The 21,954-nt window shown below is 36.4% G+C and overlaps 1 protein-coding gene across 4 annotated transcripts in view; it reads left to right on the forward strand.

The window, feature by feature from the left end:
• CHN1 (chimerin 1) overlaps nt 1-21,954 on the forward strand; it is a 279,856-nt gene that overhangs the window by 66,815 nt on the left and 191,087 nt on the right. For 3 of the 4 annotated variants that reach the window (XM_074215672.1, XM_074215671.1, XM_074215674.1), the window contains one exon: nt 8,048-8,103. In XM_074215672.1, coding sequence (XP_074071773.1) covers nt 8,048-8,103 — 56 coding nt within the window. Of the gene's footprint in view, nt 1-8,047; nt 8,104-8,128; nt 9,507-21,954 lie in introns of those variants that run through there. The other variant, XM_074215673.1, reaches the window with a different exon arrangement.

Genomic DNA, 21,954 nt, shown 5'->3' on the forward strand with positions numbered 1-21,954 from the left:
TTTTGTTTCTAGTTTTCTCTGCTTATTTGATCATTTTTCTTTGTTGATGGTTATTCAGTTTGTAATGTTTAAATTAAAAAAAAACTCCTTGCACAAGGGTTCTTCTAAAGTTCTTGAGAATACTTAAAATGTTTTGCTGTCCTAAATAGTTCAATAATTCATCTCTTAACTTTGTTTATACCATGAATAATTCAGCAGTCCATTCCAGCAGAATACAGAGGTGAACTTCAGCTTCTAGTGAAGGATCAAAAATTTTTAAATGAGAGATATCTAAATTAATGCTACCTCATTGTTTGGTGGGGTTTAAGAAATTGATCTTGTTGACAGGTACTCCCCCCACCCCCATATAGATTGATTGCATGTCTTTATGGTCTGTTTTTAGTTTCAATAGTTATTTCTGCTTTTTATTATTGAGAGAGAATCTTGACTGTAATGTCATTCTAAATCCAACCTAGAGAGACTTTAATCTGAAAAACTCTTTTCTTTCTGCTCCCCCCATCCCCAAATCTCATCCCATCACCATATCAAATCAATAAGCAAAGAGCAACAAGCCTTTAGTAGATTTCTATTACATGGCCAGTATTATGCTAAGCCCCAGGAATAGGAGGAAAGGCAAAATCATTTCCTACCCTTAAGGAGCTCCCAATCTAACAGAGGAGACAATATACAAACAACTATGTACAAACAAAATACCTATATACAAGATAAATGGGACAGCTAGGTGGTCCAGTGGATAGAACACTGGCCCTGAAGTCAGGAATACTTGGGTTCAAATGCGCCCTCAGACACTTAATAATTACCTAGCTGTGTGGGCTTGGGCAAGCCACTTAACCCCATTGCTTTGCCCCCAAAAACCCCTAAAAACAAAAAAGATAAATGGGAGCTAATTACAGAAGGAAGGTTCTAGAATTGAATGGGACCAGAAAGGCTTCTAACAGAAGGTAGGATTTTAGCTGAGATAAGGAAGCCAGGGAAACTAAGAGGCAGAGATGAGAAGGAAGAAAATTTCAAGCTTGGAGATAATCTAGAGTCTGGAGATGAAATGACTTGATTAAGGAACAGCAAGGAAGTCAGTGTCAGCAGATCATAGAGTACACAGGACTGTGGAAGGGGGCAGGGAACAAGGAGCAAGAGGACTGCAAAAGTAGTGGCAGGAAAGTCATGAAGAGCTTTAAAAGTCAAATGGAGAATTTTACTTAGATTCTGGCTGTAATTGCAAACCATTGGAGTTTATTGAGGCTGAGTGGCACAGTGAATAGAATGCCTGACCTGGCTGGAATAAGGAAGGCTACTCTTACTGAGTTTAAATCCAGCCTCAGATACTTAGGAACTGTGTGACCCTCAGGCAAGTCACTTTACCTTGTTTGTCTCAGTTTCCTTATCTGTAAAATGAGTTGTAGAAGGGAAATGGCAAATCAATCTAGTATCTTTGCTGAGAAAACTCCAGATGGTGTCACAAGGAGTCAGACATAACTGAAAAATGACTAAACAACAATTAACCAAACAGTCTATTAAATAGAGGGGTGACAGATAAAGTCTGACATGCACTTTGGAAGATTCTTTTGATTGCTGAGTAGAAGGCTGACTGGAGTGTGGATACTCTTAAGGCAGAGAGACCAACCAGAGGCTTGTTTCAGTCCCAATGTCAAGTAATGAAGGCTTGCACCAAGGTGGTGGCAGTGTGAGAAGAAAGAAGGAAGTATGTTTATATGCAAGAGTTTGCAAAAGTAGAATTGATTGAACTTGGCAACTGATAGGATAAGTGAGAAAGAAATTTGAAATTAATATGAGTAAAAAGATGGAATCAAAACTTAATTCTATTCAAACATTGACACTTTTAACCAATCACAAATTTCTTTCTTGCCTACAACATGTGTTAATATTTTTATTTGGAACTTGAATTGTTTTATGCCACAAGTATCTCTGAAGCACCTATTATATGCAAGATGCTCTTCCTAGCAGTGGACATGATGGGAGTACAAAAACAAAACAACCCCTCCCCCAAATCCCGGCCCTTAAGAGCTTACATTGTCCTGGGCAGAGATAGCATGTAAAATTGTTTAGTAAATATAAATTAAGTTTTGAAGGGAGAGAGCTTTTACAAGGAAAATCAGAAAAGGCTTCCTGTAGGAGGTGGCCCCTTAGTTGAGCCTTGATGGAAGATCAGGTTTCTAAGAGGAAGAAGTGAGTAGGTAGGGCATTCCTGTGGGCCTGGATAATCCAGTCAGACCCAGTACAAAAGCGACAAAGGTGAAGGATGGGATTCCAAGTTTAGGAAATAGCATCCAATCTAGTTTGCTTGTCATGTAAAATTTGAGAAGGAGTATAGTATGAAATAAATCTGGAAAGGTTGACTGGAGTCAGATGGGGAATGCCCTTAAATGAGGAGATTCTATTATATCCAAGAGGTTTAGACAAAGGAGATTCTAAAACCATTGGAGTTACATGATCAGATCTGTGATGTAGGGAGACTCAAATCACTTCTTTGTACTTGTTAGTAACATTTTACATCTTGAATGGCCATCATTAAACCCACAGGGGGTCCAATGTCCTTTAGCCCCTTTCTTTGCTTCTCTGAGCACAAAACTAAGCTTAGTAAATGTGTGAACATAATTTTCCTTTTTCTGGTGTACAAGGTGGATAAGGTGATAATTTAGAGATATTTCCCCCCACCCCTTTAAAGCTATTGGGGTTAAGTGACTTGCCCAGGATTTCACTGTGTCAGTAAGTGTCAGAGGCAATTTTGAACTCAGATCCTTCTGACTCCTGGCCAGTGCTCTATCCACTATGCCACCTTGCTGCCCCTTAACCTTCTCTTAAGGGAGAGTAAAAGGCTATTCTTTTTTGGGAGGGGGGTGCTGTATCATCTTACATTGTCATCAGGATCAGAGAAAAATGAGACTGAGTTACAGTTATAGAGGTTAAGTAATTTGCCTAGGATCCTACAGCTAATAAGCGTCCAAGCTAAAATTCGAATTCAGGATCTTCCTGACTCCTAGTCCAGTGCTTTTTACACTAAACAACCAAGCTACCTATGATGAATAAAACTTAATGAATTATTTATCCCAGATGTATTTACAATCAATCAAAAGATTGATTTTCTAATTGTTGGATTCTAGTCATCTAAAACTTTGGACTCTTTCCTAGTCTTTCTGAATTCAATCCAATCGAACAGGTTAGTTCAATAAACATTTATGCCGTTACACCATTCAATAGAAAGCTCCTCTGCCTATTCTTCTTGGAGAATTATGTTTCAGTGATGAAACCCAAATTTATCATGATTTTTGTTTTTAGGTTTTTGCAAGGCAAATGGGGTTAAGTGGCTTGCTCAAGGCCACACAGCTAGGTAATTATTAAGTGTCTGACTCCAGGGCCAGTGCTATATCCACTGCACCACCTAGCCACCCCTATCATGATATTTTTGTAAGGAATTTTTTTCCTATTAGAACTCTAAATTAACTACACAAAGACAAATGAAATGAAAAAGAGATGCAACAAATACAAAGCAAGTTTATTTCCAAATCATTGAATATAGACAGAATGAAACTGTAATAATGTTGATATATAGTTGAAAACCAAAAGATTTAATCAATTACTTTTCAAATCTTTAGATAATTACATATATGTATATAATATTTCTTAATATTTAATAAAGTCAAAGGTTTAAAGCTCAAAGAGACATCAAAGGCTTCTCATTTTACAGATGAAGCAACCAAGGCCCAAGCAGACTCAGTGACTAATAAGAGGTTACACAGGTAATATCAAAGGCAGACTTTGAACTCAGGTCATCTGATTCCAAGGCCAGTGCTAGTTCCATTCTCCTATGCTGCCTTAACAATGAAGTACATAGATTTAAAAGTAGTAAATATACTGTATTTTAAAAAAATTTATTAAAATTTTTTTTTTACTCCAGTTACATGCAAAAGCAAGTTTCAATTTTGCATCCAAAACCCTGAGTTTCAAATTCTCTCCCTTCCTCCCACCCCCCTCCCCACATTGAGGAGTAAGTTACTTAGTGCAGGTTAAAAATGTGTAGCCATGAAATATATTACTATCATAGTCATATTGTAAAAATAAACATAATCTGCCCCCCACACACACACACTAAGAAAGAGAAACCTCAAGAAAAATAAAGTGAGGGGGAAAAAAAAGGGTGCTTCATTCTGTATTCAAACAAACACCATAAGCTCCATCTTTGAGATGGATAACTTTCTTTATCATAAGTCTGTCTGAGAAATTGCTTCAATATTTTTTCCCACAGTTGCTATTGCTAGCTGAATTTCCCTGCATCCTATTCTCCCCACCCCCATTTTTTCTATTCTCTCTTCCCTTTCACACTGTCCCTCCTCAAAAGTGTGTTGTATCTCACTACCTTCTCCCACAATCTTTGCTCTCTTCTATCACCTACACCTTTCTCCCCTCCCCCATCCCCTTTTGCTCATTCCTTTCCTCTCCTATTTTTCTCTAGGGTAAGATAGATTTCTATACCCAATTAAGTGTGTATGTTATTTCCTTTCTGAGTCAGTTCCTCTCACCTTCCCCCTCTTCTACTCCATTGCAAAAGCTTTTTCTTGCCTTTTTTACATGGAATAACTTACCCTTTTCCACCTTGCCTTTCCCTATCTCCCAGTACATTCCTTTCTCAGACACTAACTGCATCTTTATACTATATTATACTATATATATATATAATATATAATACTCATACAATATTATACTATACGATATTATACTATATTCAGCTCCCTCTTGTGCCTTGTCTATATATGCTCCTTTTAACTGTCCTACGAAATGAGAAGGTTCATACAAATTATCAGTATCTTTTTCCCATGCAGGAATACACACAGTTCAGCATTATTAAGTCCCTCATCATTTGCCCTTCCTATTCACCCTCTCTATGCTTTATCTTAGTCCTGTACTTGAAGATCAAACTTTCTGTTCATCTCTGGTCATTTCAACAGGAAAGTCTGAAAGTCCCCTGGTTTCACTGAATGCCCATCTTTTCCCTGAAAGAGGATGTTCAATTTTACTAGGTAGTTGATTCTCAGTTGTAAATCCAAGCTCTTTTGCCTTCCAGAATATCATATTCCAAGCCCAAGAGCCCTTAATGTAGAAGCTGCTAAATCTTGTGGCTCCTTGATATACGAATTGTTTCTTTCTGACTGCTTGTAATATTTTCTACTTGACTTGGGAGAAATTTGGCTATGATATTCCTAGGAATTTTCATTTTGAGATCTCTCAGAAGGGGATCAATGGAATATTTCAATTCCTATTTTACCCTCTACTTCTAAAATATCAGGGCAATTTTCCTGGAGAATTTCTTGAAAAATGAAGTCTAGGATCTTTTTTGGTCATGACTTTCAGGTAGCCCAATAATTTTTAAATTATCTCTTCTGGATCTGTTTTCCAGGTCAGTTGTTTTTCAATGAGCTATTTCACACTTTCTTCTAGATTTTTATTCTTGTTTTGTTTTATTGTTTCTTGATTTCTCACAAAGTAATCATCTTTCCTTAGCTCTATTTTAGGTTTTGAGGAATTATTTTCTTCAGAGAGCTTTTGAATCTCCTTTTCCATCTGTCCAATTCTGCTTTTTAAAACATTCTTTGCCTTTTGGACTGTTTTTTCCATTTGACCCAAACTGGTTTTTAAAATGTTATTTTCTTTAGTATTTTTTGGCAATTCTTTTACCAAGCTGTTGACTTGGTTTTCATGATTTTCCTGCAGCACTCTCATTTCTCTTTCTAATTTTTCCCCTACCTCCTTTACTTGATTTTCAAAATTTTTTTTTGAGCTCTCCCATAGCCTGAGACCAGTTCCTATTTTTATTGGAGGCTTTGGACAGAGAAACATTGACTGCATTATCTTCTGAGTGTGTATTTTGATCCCCCATGGTGCCAAAGTAATTGTCTATGGTCAGATTTTCTTTTCTTCTGTTGTTTGCTCATTTCCCCAAATTATGACTTGATTTTAACTCTTTGTTAAGATGGGGGCTTTGCTTCCAGGGTGGAGGATACACTGTCCCAAGCTTTTGAGGCTTTTTGCCGCTGTTTTTAGGGATTTACACCCCCCTCCACCCAAGGACTTCAGTTCCTTCAAGGTCTTATGAGAGGCTCTGACTGCTCTCTGACCTGTGCTCAGGTCTGTGGAAGACCACCAGCACTCTCCTCTTCCCTGGAGCTATGAGGAGGGTCCCTTCCACTGCAGACAAGTAAGCTTCTTTTCCTGAGCCTGGGGCCCAGACTGGGACCTAGATTTGAGTATAGGTAAAGCAACAGAGAGCTGCCTCAGGGATGGCAAAGTGACCTCTGCAGTTTTCCGTGACCTCCTTACCATCCATGAACTGAGTGCTTTGGAAGCAGCTGGAGAATGGGGTCAGGGGGTTTAGGGATCAGTGATCCCTGTGGAATGGCTCCCAGCCCTGCTCCTGGTTCCCAGGGTTGATTCTGCACTGAGGCTTGTTCTGGACTGGGGTCCACTTTCACTCTGGTGTGGCAGAGTTTTCCTGCTTGCTTCCCAATTTTCCTTGGCAGTCTTTGGACTAAGAAGTCTGGAAACCAAAACCACTGCCCAATGGTCTGTTCCTGGATGGCTGGATCTGGTTTGCTCCTACATGTCCTGCCTTTCTCACCTTGGTTTTACAGACCCTTCTTGGATTTTCCAAGTTGTCTTGGACTGCAAAATTGTTTCATTCAGAATTATAGGTTCTGCCACTGTAGAATTTGTTTAAAGTCAGTATTTTAAAGGTATTTGGAGTGGTCTAGGGGAGAGCTTGTGGGAATTCCTGCCTCTACTCCACCATTTTGACTCTTCTCCCCCTGCCCCCAAACCCCCCACCAAATTTATGGTATTAAATAGGAAGAACTGTGAGAGATATTGAAAAAAAGGAAGTGAACTTCAGTGTATATTGAAATATATACATGCACTTGTAGGTGCTCATTTTCGACTCCCCACCTCTCCAGAATTAGAGAATTTAGCCTGGAATCATTGCAAATAATCTGCAAGCTAATGAGCCACATCCAGATAGATATGAATTGACTCCATAGTCAATGCCTTCTTTCAACAGACTGTTTCAGTGTCTGAAGTGTACTTGTTTCTTTTCTAAATGATTCTTTTGAACAAATGTGTGCTGAAAGCAGATTCAAAATGAGTTATTTCCACAACAGAAAGTTTTGATTTTTTTGATATGTAATTTTAGAACTTGAAAATTCTCATTATAAATTAGAACAAAGATCAGGTAATCTGTATTTGACTTCTTTTACCCCCCCCCCCCACCTTCTTGGTCATCTGGGTGGAGTCAAAAAGACTCATCTTCTCAGTTCAGATCTGGTCTCAGACTCTTATTAGTTGTGTGACCCTGGGCAAGTCACTTAACCCTGTGTGCCTCAGTTTCTTAATTTATAAAATGAGCTAGAGAAGGAAATGGCAAAAAAACTCCAGTATGTCTACCAAGAGAGCCCCAATTTGGGTCAAGAAGAGTTGAACACAACTGAAACAACTCAACAACACTTTCCCATTGTATTCTACTGATTTCATTCTTGTGACTGAGATTTGATTCATTTGGCAGGTATGTTTAAAACATTAATTTTTATTGATTTACATCAAGGACTTAATTTATCCAATACATTCCAAAAGAATTGAAGAGACTTTATATAAAGACCACAACCTCATAATCAGCACAGATTTCTTTTAAAATAATAGATAATTTGTAGAGATTGTGATTTCTAAACCCAGTTCAACCTGGGTTGCTTGTTTGTTGTGATTTACTCATTTCATGAAGATTTTCACTCGAGTATTAACCTGAAGTTTTTAGAGATTAAATGACTCAGCTAGTACATTTCATAGTACAAACATAGCCTTCTTTCCACTTTGCTAAATTGCCTCTGTTTTATGTATATGAAAATTTAAATGTAATCATTAATATGACTGTAACACATTTCTTCCCATAAATCATCAGGGTTTTTTATTTAAAAATTCTAAATATCCAGAATTTTTATGGAGCTATGGAGATGAAGAAGACAAATAACTTTTCTTTTCTTTCTTCTCCTAGTGTATCAGCTGCAACAGGAAGCCCCCCATCCTCGAAGGATAACCTGTACATGTGAGGTGAGGATCATTGTTTCAGCCTTTGGGAAATTATCTAACTTTACTGTTAGGAAAATAGTAATTTGAATATATTTTTCTTGACATTTCTTGTCTGACTACCACTTATCTATGAACTATTTGAGTCAGAAAAAGGAAAAATCAGGTATAGTTTTAATTGAAGTTGGATGAAAAAATCTGTTCCTATATTTAGTCATTTTGGAAAAGTCTATCTTTGAAAAAAATCATTTCATTGTTGATGTAACAAATAGCATCATTAAGCAATAATTATAGAGTTATTGAATTACATAAATGTTATTAGTGTATTGTTATGCAGAGAAGGAAAGAATTCTTAGAAAGAATCTGTAATTTTAACACATGACTCAGAGTAGTATTGTGTGTTCAGGGGACCTTAATAAGGTGTTTAGATCACAAAGAGAATTAATTTACAGAATTAGACTGGGACTTTACTAGACCACTATTTAAAAGTCCAATTGCATCCTAAATAGAGTTATTCTCTCTTGCATAACAGAAATACAATTGGATTGCAGTTTTTTACAGTTGAATGGAAAACATTTTCTCTATGGAAAAGTTTGAGACAGAGAAAGCATATACATCTAAGTAATGGGTATTTAGCTCTAGTTGAATGCTTTTCCTTGCTACAGCACCATGATCCCATGTAATAAACTATTTTTAAATGTGGCAAAAATAAGTAAGAGAATTTTTTTCCTTAAAAAAAAGTTCTTTCTCCTTTTATATTCCAACTAAGAGCAACTTATCTGTACTCTTTATGGCAGTGATTTCAACTTACTCCTTTAAAGAATTCAGAAATACTTTTAGGAGAATTTTCTTTCTTAAAGGAATTTGGAAATTAGAAATCAAAACAGAAAGCCTGTAGAGATACTTAATGTGAGAATAAATTTGCTATGGAACTTTTTCATTGAACATTTTTATGCCAACTGTATATAATTTCTATATCCTCTGCTGTGTATTTAAGTTGTCAAAGGGATTGGACTAAGTGATCCCAAAGGTCTCTTCTAGCTCAGTCATTTTATGATTCCAATATTGGGACCAACATTTTAATATTATCCAGAGAGCTATAAACCTAGGTTTTCCTTTTTTATTGTAATTAAAACTTAAACTTGGTGTCTTTCTATTTATATAAATTATGTGTTTTCATTTCATTCTTTGTGGTGAGTATTACTGCCATCCTCCACCCCAAAAGGATTACTCCTATTAGGGATTGTCAACATGTTTATTTTGTAACTAAGTCAAAAACACTGCATTGTTGACATCACCATATGAGAATATTCAATAGTGTACCCATCTCAGTAGGTAAGGCAGTCATCCTCACTACAAAGATGAATTTCTCCTTGGTGAGAAGAGACTAGATACAAAAATCTTATAGCCTTTCATGTCAATCACTGGTAATATTCTTAAGTTTTCATGAGTGTCTTTTATAAAGAGAATATTTTTTAGAAGAAGTGGCTGCTTTTTATCCCTAATTGGATGGAGGAGAGGAGTTTGGTTGCTTATTCATACTAGTGATTGAAAGAGAAAAAAATTCCCAAGAGATGAAAGCATTAGAGTGGGTGCCAGTTGGCCTAATTTTAACGACTGAGTTTGCTTTTTATTATGTTGTTGTTTTGTTGTTACTACAGTGCCAGTACTGTACTTAATATATAGTGAACATCTGCCCAGTGGTAATCAAGGGACTTGAATTAGGATGGGGCTCTTTGTATATGAAGGTGTTTAAAGCAGTGTCAGAGTGGATAGAAGGCTCATCTGAGGAAGGAAGATGTAGATTCAAGTTCGCCTCTGACCTGTTCTGGCTAGGTGACCATGGCCAACTCATGTAATCACTAGTATCCCAACTGATTTCTTAAGACTATAAGCTATAGAAAAGAATTATAGATCTATGTTGTGGGGAGGATCCCACAGAAAGTTCCATATCCTGAAAAATGTGGTTTAAAAGATTTTTTTTTATTGTTGTGAGAATGCAATGAAAATCATGCATGGAAAATATTTTGTAATCATGAAGTACTATATAAATAATGCTCTTGTATTAAATATTGGATATAAATATAGTTTACAGTAATAAGATAAACTTTATGACTTGACAAGCTCACATGGTTTGTTTAGACTTGTTGGTCAGTCCTTTCAGTCATGTCTGATCCTACATGACCTCATGATCCATTTGGGATTTTTTTGGCAGAGACTAGAGAGGTGTGCCAATTCTTTAAATGATTTTTAAGTGTCTGAGGCTAAATTTGAATTCAGGAAGATGAGTATAACTGACTCTAGGCTTGGTTTGCTATCTACTGCACCTCCCAACTTTCCATTGTTATTACTGCCATTTTACAATTGCCGAAACTGAGGCAGACCAAGATTAAGTGACTTGTTCAAGGTCACACAGCTGGACAGTATACAAGTCTGAATTTGAACTTCTGAATTTGAACTCCTGAATGCAAACCTGGCACTTTATGCACTGTGACATCACCTGGTTGTCCAATTATTTTATGTAAAGGCTAGGAATAGGGTTCAGACTTGAGGATTGGTCTGAGAATTTCCCAGATGAGGAAACTCCCTATACCAATCAATACCAATCAACATCTATTCCACATTTTAGAGTCTTTTTTTAGGGTTTTGCAAGGCCAATGGGGTTAAGTGGCTTGCCCAAGACCACACAGCTAGGTAATTATTAAGTGTCTGAGGCTGGATTTGAAATCAGGTCCTCCTGACTCCAGGGCCGGTGCTCTATCCACTGTGCCACCTAGACACCTCCACATCTTAGAGTCTTAAAGAGCTTCCCATGAGAGACTCAGTGACTTGTTCAGGGTCACATAGCACATAGACAAGTTGAGGCAGGGCATGAGACTAGTTCACTATCCTCTAAACTCTGCTTTTCTTTGTGTATGTAGTGTTTTGATAAGTGGATTTTAGTTGCAAATATGCACCACGGAGTTACCAAATATTGTATGGAAGAACATACCTCAGAAAAAATATTTCATCTATAATTAAACTGGCAAAATCAAAAGTCCAGCCTATTCAAAGTTTTTGTTTGTTTGTTTTTAAGGGGAAATAGTTGGGGTTAAGTGACTTTCTCAGGGTCATACAGCTAGATGAATAAACAAATGATAATGACATTAACCACTCATTTGCTCTTCTCACACCTTGGTGAGGATAGTAATGGAAAAACTGTAAATTCTATTTTACAGATAAAGGGAACTGAGTTTCAGAGAGACTGAGAGTCAGACAGAGGATATTTATTATTCATTGATTTTTGTGAACTGAAGTAGTATTGTTGACACCTTATTGCCATTTAATGTTGATTTCATTTCAGACTAAAAGTCATACAAAATACTGCACCTGCTTGGAAATGTTGGCTCTAAATTGGGTGAAGCATCCCACTATCTCACCATTTCTTTTTTGGTAAACAGATCTAGTATCTCTTGTACCTGACAGCTTTTCCAGTATTTAAAGATAACTGTCAGTTCTGTGTCATTTCTCTCTTTTTCGTCATGCTGGTCACTTTAATTTCGATTTGATCTAGTTTGTCCCAGGCTTTCCTAAAATGAACACAGGGAATTGATTAGTACTGAAGGGATGGTCTGATCAGGACCTCCTCATGGTGTTGTCATTTTGATTTGTTAATGAAGCCAAAGATCCTTTTAGCTTTTTGAGTTATTGTAGTGCTTTGCCTTATACTCTCCCTTCATTCATCTATCCATCCCTCAATCTATCATTAGACATTTATTAAGCATTTATTACATGGCAGACTTTGTGCTAAGTGCTAAGGATGATATAAAAAGAGGCACAAGACAGTCTCTGCCCTCAAGAAGCTTAAAATTTAATAGATTATTTCCAAGGCTTTTTTTCCCCTCATATAAACTACTCTGCCCATCCTATACATGTGCATCTGAATTTTTTAAAACTAAATATAGAATTTTACACTGGGAAAGCTAGTGACACAGTGCATAGAACTCCAGATCTGGAGTCACAAAGACCTGAGTTCAAATGTGTCCTCAGATAGTTACTAGCTCTGTGACTCTAGGCAAGTCACTTAACCTCTGCCTCAGTTTTCTCATCTGCAAATTGAGCTGGAGAAGGAAATGACAAACTACTCCAGTATCTTTGCCAAGAAAATCCCAAATGGAATCACAAAAAGTTGGATACAATTGAAACAATTGAACAACAACAGTAAAGGATCTTATATTTATCCTGAATCAATTCCATTTTACAAGATTTGATTCAATCTTCTGACCTGTTAGATCATTGGGGAATCTTATTGTATCATCCACTGTATTAACCATACCTCCTAAATTCATATCACTTGTAAGTTTGATGATCATGCTAATGATGCCATTATCAACATAAATGATAAAAATATTGAATAGCACTAGGCCAAGGACAGATTCCTAAGCTTACTCCAAATTAGCATTGATTTATGAATTACTACTCTTTGAGTCCATGCTGAGACCTACTTTTAGATATATTTATCTGTATATCATTGAACCCACATAGTTCCATCTTGTCCAAAAATCTATTGTAGGACACAATGCTGAACCCAAATCAAGGTATATTATACCTGCAGAATTCCCTCCATCTTCCAGTCTATTAGTATAAGAACTAAACTTGAGATATGCTTGAAGGTAAGGACACCCCCCCCACGAATGTAAGTCAGCATCCTCTCTGCAACTTCTAATTTTAGAGAATTGTCCAGAGCTGAGAGGTTAACTGATTTTCCCGGTCCACACAGTCTGTAGGTATTAAAGGCAAGATGATGATTTTAACATCAGCTCTCTCTATTCACTAAACCAATCTGCTTCTTATTTTTTTTAAAAGCCTATGACATCTAATATTTTCCAGGTGATCTCTTATCCAAGTATTAACCCAGTCAAATGCTACTTTGTACTTGAGTTCAGGCATGTTTAAGTTGCCATGGCTCTAGACTTCTAGTTTAATAATTCTATTTAATCAGGAATGAGGTTAGCCTGATTTGGCTTGGTTTTGATAAATCAGTGCTGACTCATTAGGCATCACTGTTTCTATTACTTCATCATACTGTTGAATTACCTATTTCCTTTTTAATCTTAGATTACCAGTAGAGGAGTTAAAAGTGGTTATAAATCAGTAAATTCAACTGTTATTTGCAAAATATTTTTACCCTATGATTGGAGGGGTCAAAGTGGCAGACTAGAAGTTAAACAACTGGAGGGAGAAATAAAACAGGAAACCACTTTGTGATTCTAGGAAGTTAGACATGGGCTTTTATAGAAGCATCTGTTCCTTGTAGATTTACGTTAAAGTAAGAATAGTAAACGTACAGAGGTGTTAGAAAAAATAAGGATAAAAAATGAGGAGAGAATATAAAAGAATAATAAAACCTTCCAATTTAAAAAGAAGTTCAGAAACACAAAAGACTCTCTAGTGAGCCTCATCATGTTCTCCTAAGGGGAAAACCACTGGAGACCAAGTAAAGAGAGATTAAGGATAGCAGCTTTTATCCAAAGTCATATCAAAGTAGGACTTAAAAATGGTAACTTTTTAAAAATTACTTTCACAAAATGACAAATATGGAAATAGGTTAAATGTGATTATACATATATAAGCTATATCAGATTACTGTCAAGGGGAAAGGAAGGAGGGAGAGAGAAAAATATGGACCTCAAAATTTTACAAAAAAGAATGTTAAGGGGTGGCTAGGTGGCGCAGTGAATAGAGTACCAGCCTTGGAGTCAGCAGTACCTGGCTTCAAATCCGACCTCAGACACTTAATGATTACCTAGCTGTGTGGCCTTGGGCAAGCCATTTAACTCCATTCATTGCCTTGAAAAATCTAAAAAAGAAAAAAAGTTAAAAACTATGTTTACATGTAGTTGGGAAAATAAATACATTTATAAAAAAAAAATCAATCGGCAAATGTGCTTACTGTGTGCCAGGTATTAAAATCAAGTTTTCTATGTGTATTAGTCTACTTTATTAGGAACATTACCTTGTACTTGTATGGAACTTTAAACTTAAATAACACCTTGAATCATCATCATCATCATTTTATAAATGCATATATATATATATATGTATATATATATATATATAATTTAGGGGGTGCTTTCAAGTTTGCAAAGGGCATCTGTTATTTCATTTAAGGCTCACAATAATCTTGAGAGGTAGGTGCTATAATTATGACAATTTAACAGATGAGGGAACTATAGATGAAATTATTTAACTTTTCCAAGGACACACAGTTAGTGCTTGAAGCAGAATTTGAAAGTAGTTCTTCCTTCCAATAAGTTACCTTGACATGAATGAAGTTACATTCGCGATCATGTTAAATCCTTTCAGAACTCCAGGGTACTTAAGGTAGGTTTTGTTATCCTTACTTTAGAGATGAGTTGATGTTTGTCCTTTATTCTCGAAGAAGGCCAAGACATCAAGAAGGTGATGCCATGACAGGCACATAATTTGGATTTGAAAGGGGGGTGGCAGTGTTGTGCTTTGTCTCTAGCCTCACTTTCTCCTCCAGAGCCATCTGGATCCAGTGGCAAAATATGAATCAGGATGACTGGAGATGGCCCTGGATATGAGGTAATCAGAGTTAAGTGATTTTTCCAAGGTCACACAACTAGTAAGTATTAAGAGTCAAGTGTCTGCAGTCAGATTTGAATTCAGGTCCTCCTGACTTCAGGGCCAGTGCTCTATCCACTGCACCATCTACCTGGCCCTGTTACATTAACTTTTGAACAAAATAGGCAGGTCTTTAGTGAGACTTAGAAATATTTTTTACTTGTTGTAATACTTGGTATAGAGAACTTGGTTGATACATTGCTTTTTTCTTTATTTCATCTATATTTGTTTACCCATACCTATAAATCATCTATTACTGTGATTAATCAGAAATTTAGAACCAGGAGATAACTAAAATTCAACTAATGCATAAGTTACTTTGACCAGTATTCATTGTCATGATTCAATAGGGTCTGATTCTTTTGTGACCCCATTTGGGATTTTCTTGACAAAGATACCAGAGCAGTTTGACTTTTCCTTTTCCTGCAAATAAGCAGATGACGTAAACTAAGACAAACAGGGTTAAGAGACTTGCCCAGGGTCACATAGCTAGTATGTGTCTGAGGCTGCATTGGAACTCAGGTCTTCCTGACTCCAAGTTGCCCCTATCAGAATAAGGTACAATTTATTAACTTAAAGGAAATATGGAGATAGGTTTTGAATAAAAGATGTATTTAATCTTGTTCAGCAGTAAAGACATTTCAAGTGTTAAGGAAGTCACTTGAGGGAATTGTCAGATTGTTTAGACAGCAAATGAGTTATTTTGGCAGGAATTAGAAAGTTAGAATTTTGATAAAATTGTAGAAAAAAATAGAGGGCCCAGTTGATGTATTTTTTGTAAGTTTAGAAGGTTAGATTAGGCATGCTAGACCAGGACAATATTTCTGCAAGTAAAGAAACAATAGGATTTAGTGAATAGACAGTCAGAGATATGTCCCTGTCCCTCCCTATTTATGTGGGATCAGTTGCCAAGTCTTGTTGACTCTATCCTTCCAACATATTTTGCATCTATTTCAAAAGTTTTCCTTCACTCACATTGCTTCTATACTACTTCAGGCCATCCTTTCCTCCTGCCTAGATTATTTTAAAAGCCTCCTACTTGTCCTCTGTGATTCTAGTCTCTTCTCTTTCCAATCCATCTTCCAAACAGCTGCCAGATGGTGTTTCTAAAATACAGATTGGCTTTGTCACACCTCCCCCCCTCACCTTCTATTCTGAAATTTTCAATTGCTCCTTATTGCCTCTAGGATAAAATACAAAATCTTTGACCTGACCTTGAATACCTTCCATTTTCTGGCTCCTTTTACCTTTCAAGTCTACTTCCTCCATTACTTTCCTGTACATACTCTTTGTTTTGGTTAAAATGGCCTGCCAGCTGTTCTCCATCCATGACTCTCCATTTCTGGCTCTTTGCCTTTGCACAGATTATCCTCCATGTCTTAAATGCATTCCTTTTTCATCTCCACCTCTTCAAAATCCCTGGTTTCTTTCAAGACACTACCTCCTGCAAGTACCACCTCCTGCACAAGGCCTTTATGAACCCAATTGCTAAGGCACCCTCTTGAAATTATTGTTGTTCAGTTGTGTCCAGCACATTGTGACCCCATTTTGTAGGTTTTCTTGGCAAAGATCCTGGAATGGTTTGCCAGTTCATTTTCCAGCTCATTTTGCAGGTGAGGAAACTGAGACAAACAGGTTAAGTGACCTACCCAGGGTCATACAGCTAAATTGTCTGAGGCCTGATTTGAAGTCAGGAAGATGAGTCTTCCTAATTGTTCACCTGTTGTGCTACCTCTGGTAGAATGTAAGCTCCTTGAGGGAAAGATTGATTGCCCTCTGTATTTGTATTCCTAGCTCCTTGCACTTGCAGAGTTCCTGAACATGTTGGCCACTTTGCAATTATTTTTTTTTCTTTTGGTTTGGAACTGATTTTATCATTAGAATGAAGAATTGCCAATGTGCAAGCTCCTTCCACAGATTCTGACTACTGTCCCTTATAACTCACTACCTGAGAGAGTTGGCTCAAGCTCATGGGTAGTTGCCTTGATCATGGACATAGATCAGAGGTAGGAATAGAATGCCTGTCCTCCTGATTCCAAGATTGACTTTCTATCCTTTCCATGCTTCTCCATAAATATTTAATTTGAATTGAATGGAAAAGTAGAAAGAGCTCTTAATTGGGAGTCAGAGGGTTAATATTTAAGCCTTTTTATTTATTTTTTCAATCTCAGGTTAATTAATTTCTCTTACTGGGCTTCCATCCATTTGTTGGACTATAGAGGGAGTTGGACTATGTTGTCTCTAAGGTAGCTTCTTCTAAAGCCTTTGATTTTCTAGGAATAAAGGGGCAGAGAGGAATCAGTGGTCCTGTGTCTAGATAATGACAGTATTTTTACTAATAGAGATTGAGTTATGAGGTTGTAAGTTTTTCTTCTAGCAATAGTGATTTATTGCGGAGTTTTAGTACAATGGCTGAGGACACTGTGGAATAAAGCCAAATCAAAAAGTAAAAATATATTCAGTGACAAATCTTGTGCTCCACCTTCCTCTTGTGATCTAAGCCTTTACTGCTGATGCTATTTCTCAGCTGGATTTCTATTATCGGCAGTGAGGCCACAAAGTGCAGCATCTTCTAGAAACTTGACTTGTTCAGCTGTCAAAACAAATGAGGAATTATTAGTTATGAAACTCTATTACACAAATAGTGAGAGAAGAGCATATGATATATGATGAAGGGCCATGTAGTAATTGAGGTACCTTTCATTCTCTAAATTTCAGATAATCTTATATATCCATTTTGTGAAAGATAAACAGATCAACAAGGTTGCACATGTTTAACATATCAGATTACTCACTGTCATGAGGAGGGAGGGAAGAGGACAAGAAGAGAGGGAGAAAAATGTGAAACTTAAAAAATCTTACAGAAATGAATGTTGAAAACAATCTTTACATATAACTGGAAAAAAATAAAATTAAAAAGATAAACAGAAACAGATCACCGTTAAAGGATTTTTATTAAGGGACAATCTAAATAAAGAATATAAATAACTATTTCTAAGGTGTGACTATATGCACTGTCATAGTTTAGAGGGGTTTTAGAAATCAATCAACTATCAAAATGTCTTTAAAATAATTTTGAAAAAGCATTTATATCACATATGCACATCTATTGATACAGCAACTCCTTTCTAAAAACATGTTTAGAGATATTCTAGTAATTTTTTTTAAATCAGAGGCAACTTTGAAACTACTTTATGAGCCAAGAAGACATAAAAATGGTGTTATTTCATGGCTCATAATATTTTGTTCTGCAGTCCTTTGTAAAACATGGAAGCAAACTATATTTCCCATAGACAATGGGCAACCTAATGTAATGCCACTAAAGCCAAACTATTCATTTGATTCTATCTGTTAGGGAGAGTAAGAGACAGACAATTTATAATACTGTTTAGGGGAGAAAAATATGTCTGAATTTTTTGAAACCTCTATTCTTTTTCACTTCAGCCTTGATTTAGTCTCAAGGTTTAAACCTACAAGGTAATAGTTAATGTGTAATTTTAACAAGTATGCTAGTTTGATCCAATTGTTTGCCCACAACAGCTGAGGAGAAGGCACCGTATGTGTACTAGGTGGCTATAAAAACATGTCTATATGTACATAAATATAAATATATGTACATATTTATATATATATATATATACATTTATTTTGCATTCATACATGAATGCAAACATACCTCTACCCACCCAATCTCCTTTTCTGTCTCCAACGAAGAAGTGACTCTTATTACCAAGTCAACACTTCTATGTGCACCCTTGGTTGTATCCTCTCCACTTTCCCCTCAGTGGATTGTTCCATGTTATCTTCTTAATCTCTTATATTAAATTTCTCCAGGTTTCATTCCATATCTCTCTTCTCCTTTGCAGCTAAGGTACCTTCACTTCCTATCTAACTTTCACCAAAACACTTTGCATTTTTGGGTTAGCAAGGAGGCATAGTACATAGAGAACCAACCTTGGAATCAGGAGGATACTGTGATTTTGGCCAAGTCATTTAACATTTGCCTTGCAAAAACAAACAAACAAACAAACCAGAACCAAAATCACTTTGCATTTTGGATTTCAGCTTGATCATTCAATTGAAACCCTTCTTTCCAAAGCTACCAAATGCTATCTTACTTGTAAAATCTAAAGACTTTTTCCCAATACCCATCCTTATTTATCTTTCTACATTACTTGACACTGTTGATACTTCTCCTCCTGGATGCTCTCTTCTCTAAATCTTTGTGATACCAACAACTCCTTCTAAATCTCCTTTACTGGATTTTTAATCCATGTCATGATAACTAACTGTGGGTGCCCCCAAGCTTCTGTCTTGGATCTACTTCTCTTATCTTTCTATACTAATCTCATTAAATGATTCCATCAGTTTCCATGAATGCAATTATTAACTCTAAGCAAATGATTCCCAGATCAATATATCTAGCCCTAGTCCCTCTCCCTGAGTTTCATTCATGCGTTAACATCTAGTTTTTGGACATCTGGAATTGGATTGAGGTTTGCTTCCTGTACATCTTAGATCAAAGTGAGCCAGTCATATACTTAAACCATACTTTGGCACAACTCTTTTGGCTTTTTCTTCTATGAAAGCCTGCCAATTTTTTTTTACTGGCCAGAAAACAAAGCAAAGCTATGTAGCATGTACTGGGGCTTTTAGAAATTAGAATTATAGGTGAAGTGGATGTCCCATAAGCATCTCAAACATAACATGCCCAAAACAGACTTCATGGTTTCCCTCCCTCTCAAATGTTTCCTTCTTCCAAACTTCCCTTTATAGCCGATTACCATCATCTTCCCAGTTACCCAGACTTGCAGCTTGATCTCATTTTCAGTTCCTCACTCTCACTCATTCCACATGCTGTATTCAATTTATTGCCAAATCTTGTCATTACTATAATTCCATTTCTCACATACATCACCTCTCCATCCACAGAACTATTTCCCTACTTAAAGATCTTATCACCTCTCACCTGAACAAGTTTGGTAATCTTCTAGTTGTCCCTCTTTACTCTAATTCATCTTCCAGTCACTTGTCAGAGTGATTTCCTAAATCATAGGTCTACTTATATCACTCTCCCTCCCCCCTCCTCTTAATAAAGTTTAGTGGCTCATTATTATCCCCAAAATTAAATACAAAGTCTTCTCTTTGTCATTTAAAGATCATTATAATTTGATCCCCTTCTGTCTTTCCAGCCTTCCTACAATTTACTCCCTCCATATATTTACTATACACCTTATACTCTGTTTTTCAGCTTTTCTGGTCTTTTTGCTATTCCTTCCATACACCTATCATTTCTAAGATACAGAGGTATTGCCAGATTACCTCCCAGATTTGGAATGCTCTCATTCTGCCTCTGCCTCTTAAGTTTCTCTGTTTTCTTTCCAGTCTTGATTCAAATTCTACCCTTTGCTGAAGTCCTTTCTTGGTCTCTCTTGCTATTATTATCTTCTTGAGATTATCTCCTGATGTACTGAATTATTTACACTTTGTCTTTTCCATTCAAATGTCCTTGAGGGCAGGGTAACTTTTTTTTTTTTGTTTTCCCAGTGCTTATGTTAGAGCCTGGTACAAAATAAAATCTTAATTAGTATTTTTATTGAGTGATTGAACTATTGCAGGGGGAAGAGAACAAACAGAACCTTTCTCTTTTTCCTCTGAATCTTTCCGGTCAAGTGTTTATTATAACAATTTTGGTTGTGTGTTTCTAGGACAAATAAGTTAGAGGACTTTAATAAAAGATGAAAAGAAAGTTTATGTAAGATTCTAATCTTGATAGTAACATGGATTTGGATGTCTATCAAATCTATTTTAAATTGCCTATTCATTCAACAGAATGAATAACATTAGTTGAACAACCCCTCGCTGCCAACCCTTTGAAATTTTGGGTAGAAAAAAAATCAGTACCTTCATATCACTTATTTATTAACCTGTGAGATTATCCTCTTATACATAAAGTAACAAGGGGAAGCTAGGTTGCACAATGGATAGAGCACCAACCCTAGAGACAGGAGGATCTGAGTTCAAATCCACTTTCCGAATCTTGACACCTACTAGCTGTGTGACCTTGGACAACTCACTTAACTCTAATTTCCTTGCCAAATAAATAAAGTAAGAAAAAAGGGATATATTGATACTTGTATAAAGTGTAGGTGTTCTTACTCCTTCTGTGTTTGATGCCTCTTACATCCTTGTGGGTGGAGCAATAAGGATGGTCTCTCCAGTTTGATGAATTTGTTTTAAAGGGCATGTTATGCTAGTAGAAAGTAATATTTTTTTTGTTTTAGAAAGATTTTATTTATTTTGAGTTTTACAATTTACTCCCTAATCTTGCTTCCCTTCCCCCACCCCCTACAGAAGGCAGTCTGTTAGTCTTTACATCATTCCTGTAGTATACATTAATCTAAGTTGAATATGATGAGAGAGAAATCATATCCTTAAGAAAAACAAAGTATAAGAGGTAGCAAAATTACATAATAAGATAATGTTTTTTTTTCTAAATTAAAAGTAATAGTCTTTTGTCTTTGTTCAAATTCCACACTTCTTTTCTCTGGATACAGATGGTATTCTCCATCATAGGTACCCCAGAATTGTGCCTGATTGCTGCACTGATGGAATGAGTGAGTCCTTCAAGGTTGATCATCGCCCCCATGTTGCTGTTAGGGTGTACAGTGTTCTTCTGGTTCTGCTCATCTCACTCAGCATCAGTTCATGGAAATCCTTCCATGCTTCCCTGAATTCCCATCCCTCCTGATTTCTAATAGAACAATAGTGTTCCATGACGTACATATACCACAGTTTGTTAAGCCATTCCCCAAATTGAAGAAGATTTGAAAGTAGTATTTTTGTTTTGTTCAAGCACAGAAATAAGAGTGTAATTGTTTGTAATTCTGTACTAATTATTGCTGGATGGTGAATTAATCTCTCAGCCCTTCTTGCAGTTCAGCATCCTGCCCCATAAAACTAATAATATTCAGGTATCTCCTGGGTGCTGTGAATGTTCATTAAGGTTCATAATAAGCTCTGGATAGTTTATGAGTGCTAAGTATTATTACTGTTACCTAAGGTCAGGTTTTTTTTTTCTTCAAACAGAAGTAGCATTCAAAAGCTTATTTGAATGGATCTCTCAATTTTGTTTTTAAAAACGGCACACAGGCAATTCTATATAAAACTTGCTGCTTTGCCTTAATATCCTTATGTAGGGATGTAACTAGAAAGTCAGGGTTTCCCAAGATAACATTTTAGAAAGGG

Source organism: Macrotis lagotis, chromosome 1 (assembly GCF_037893015.1).
Source record: "Macrotis lagotis isolate mMagLag1 chromosome 1, bilby.v1.9.chrom.fasta, whole genome shotgun sequence".
In the NCBI taxonomy this organism is placed as follows: Eukaryota; Metazoa; Chordata; class Mammalia; order Peramelemorphia; family Peramelidae; genus Macrotis; species Macrotis lagotis.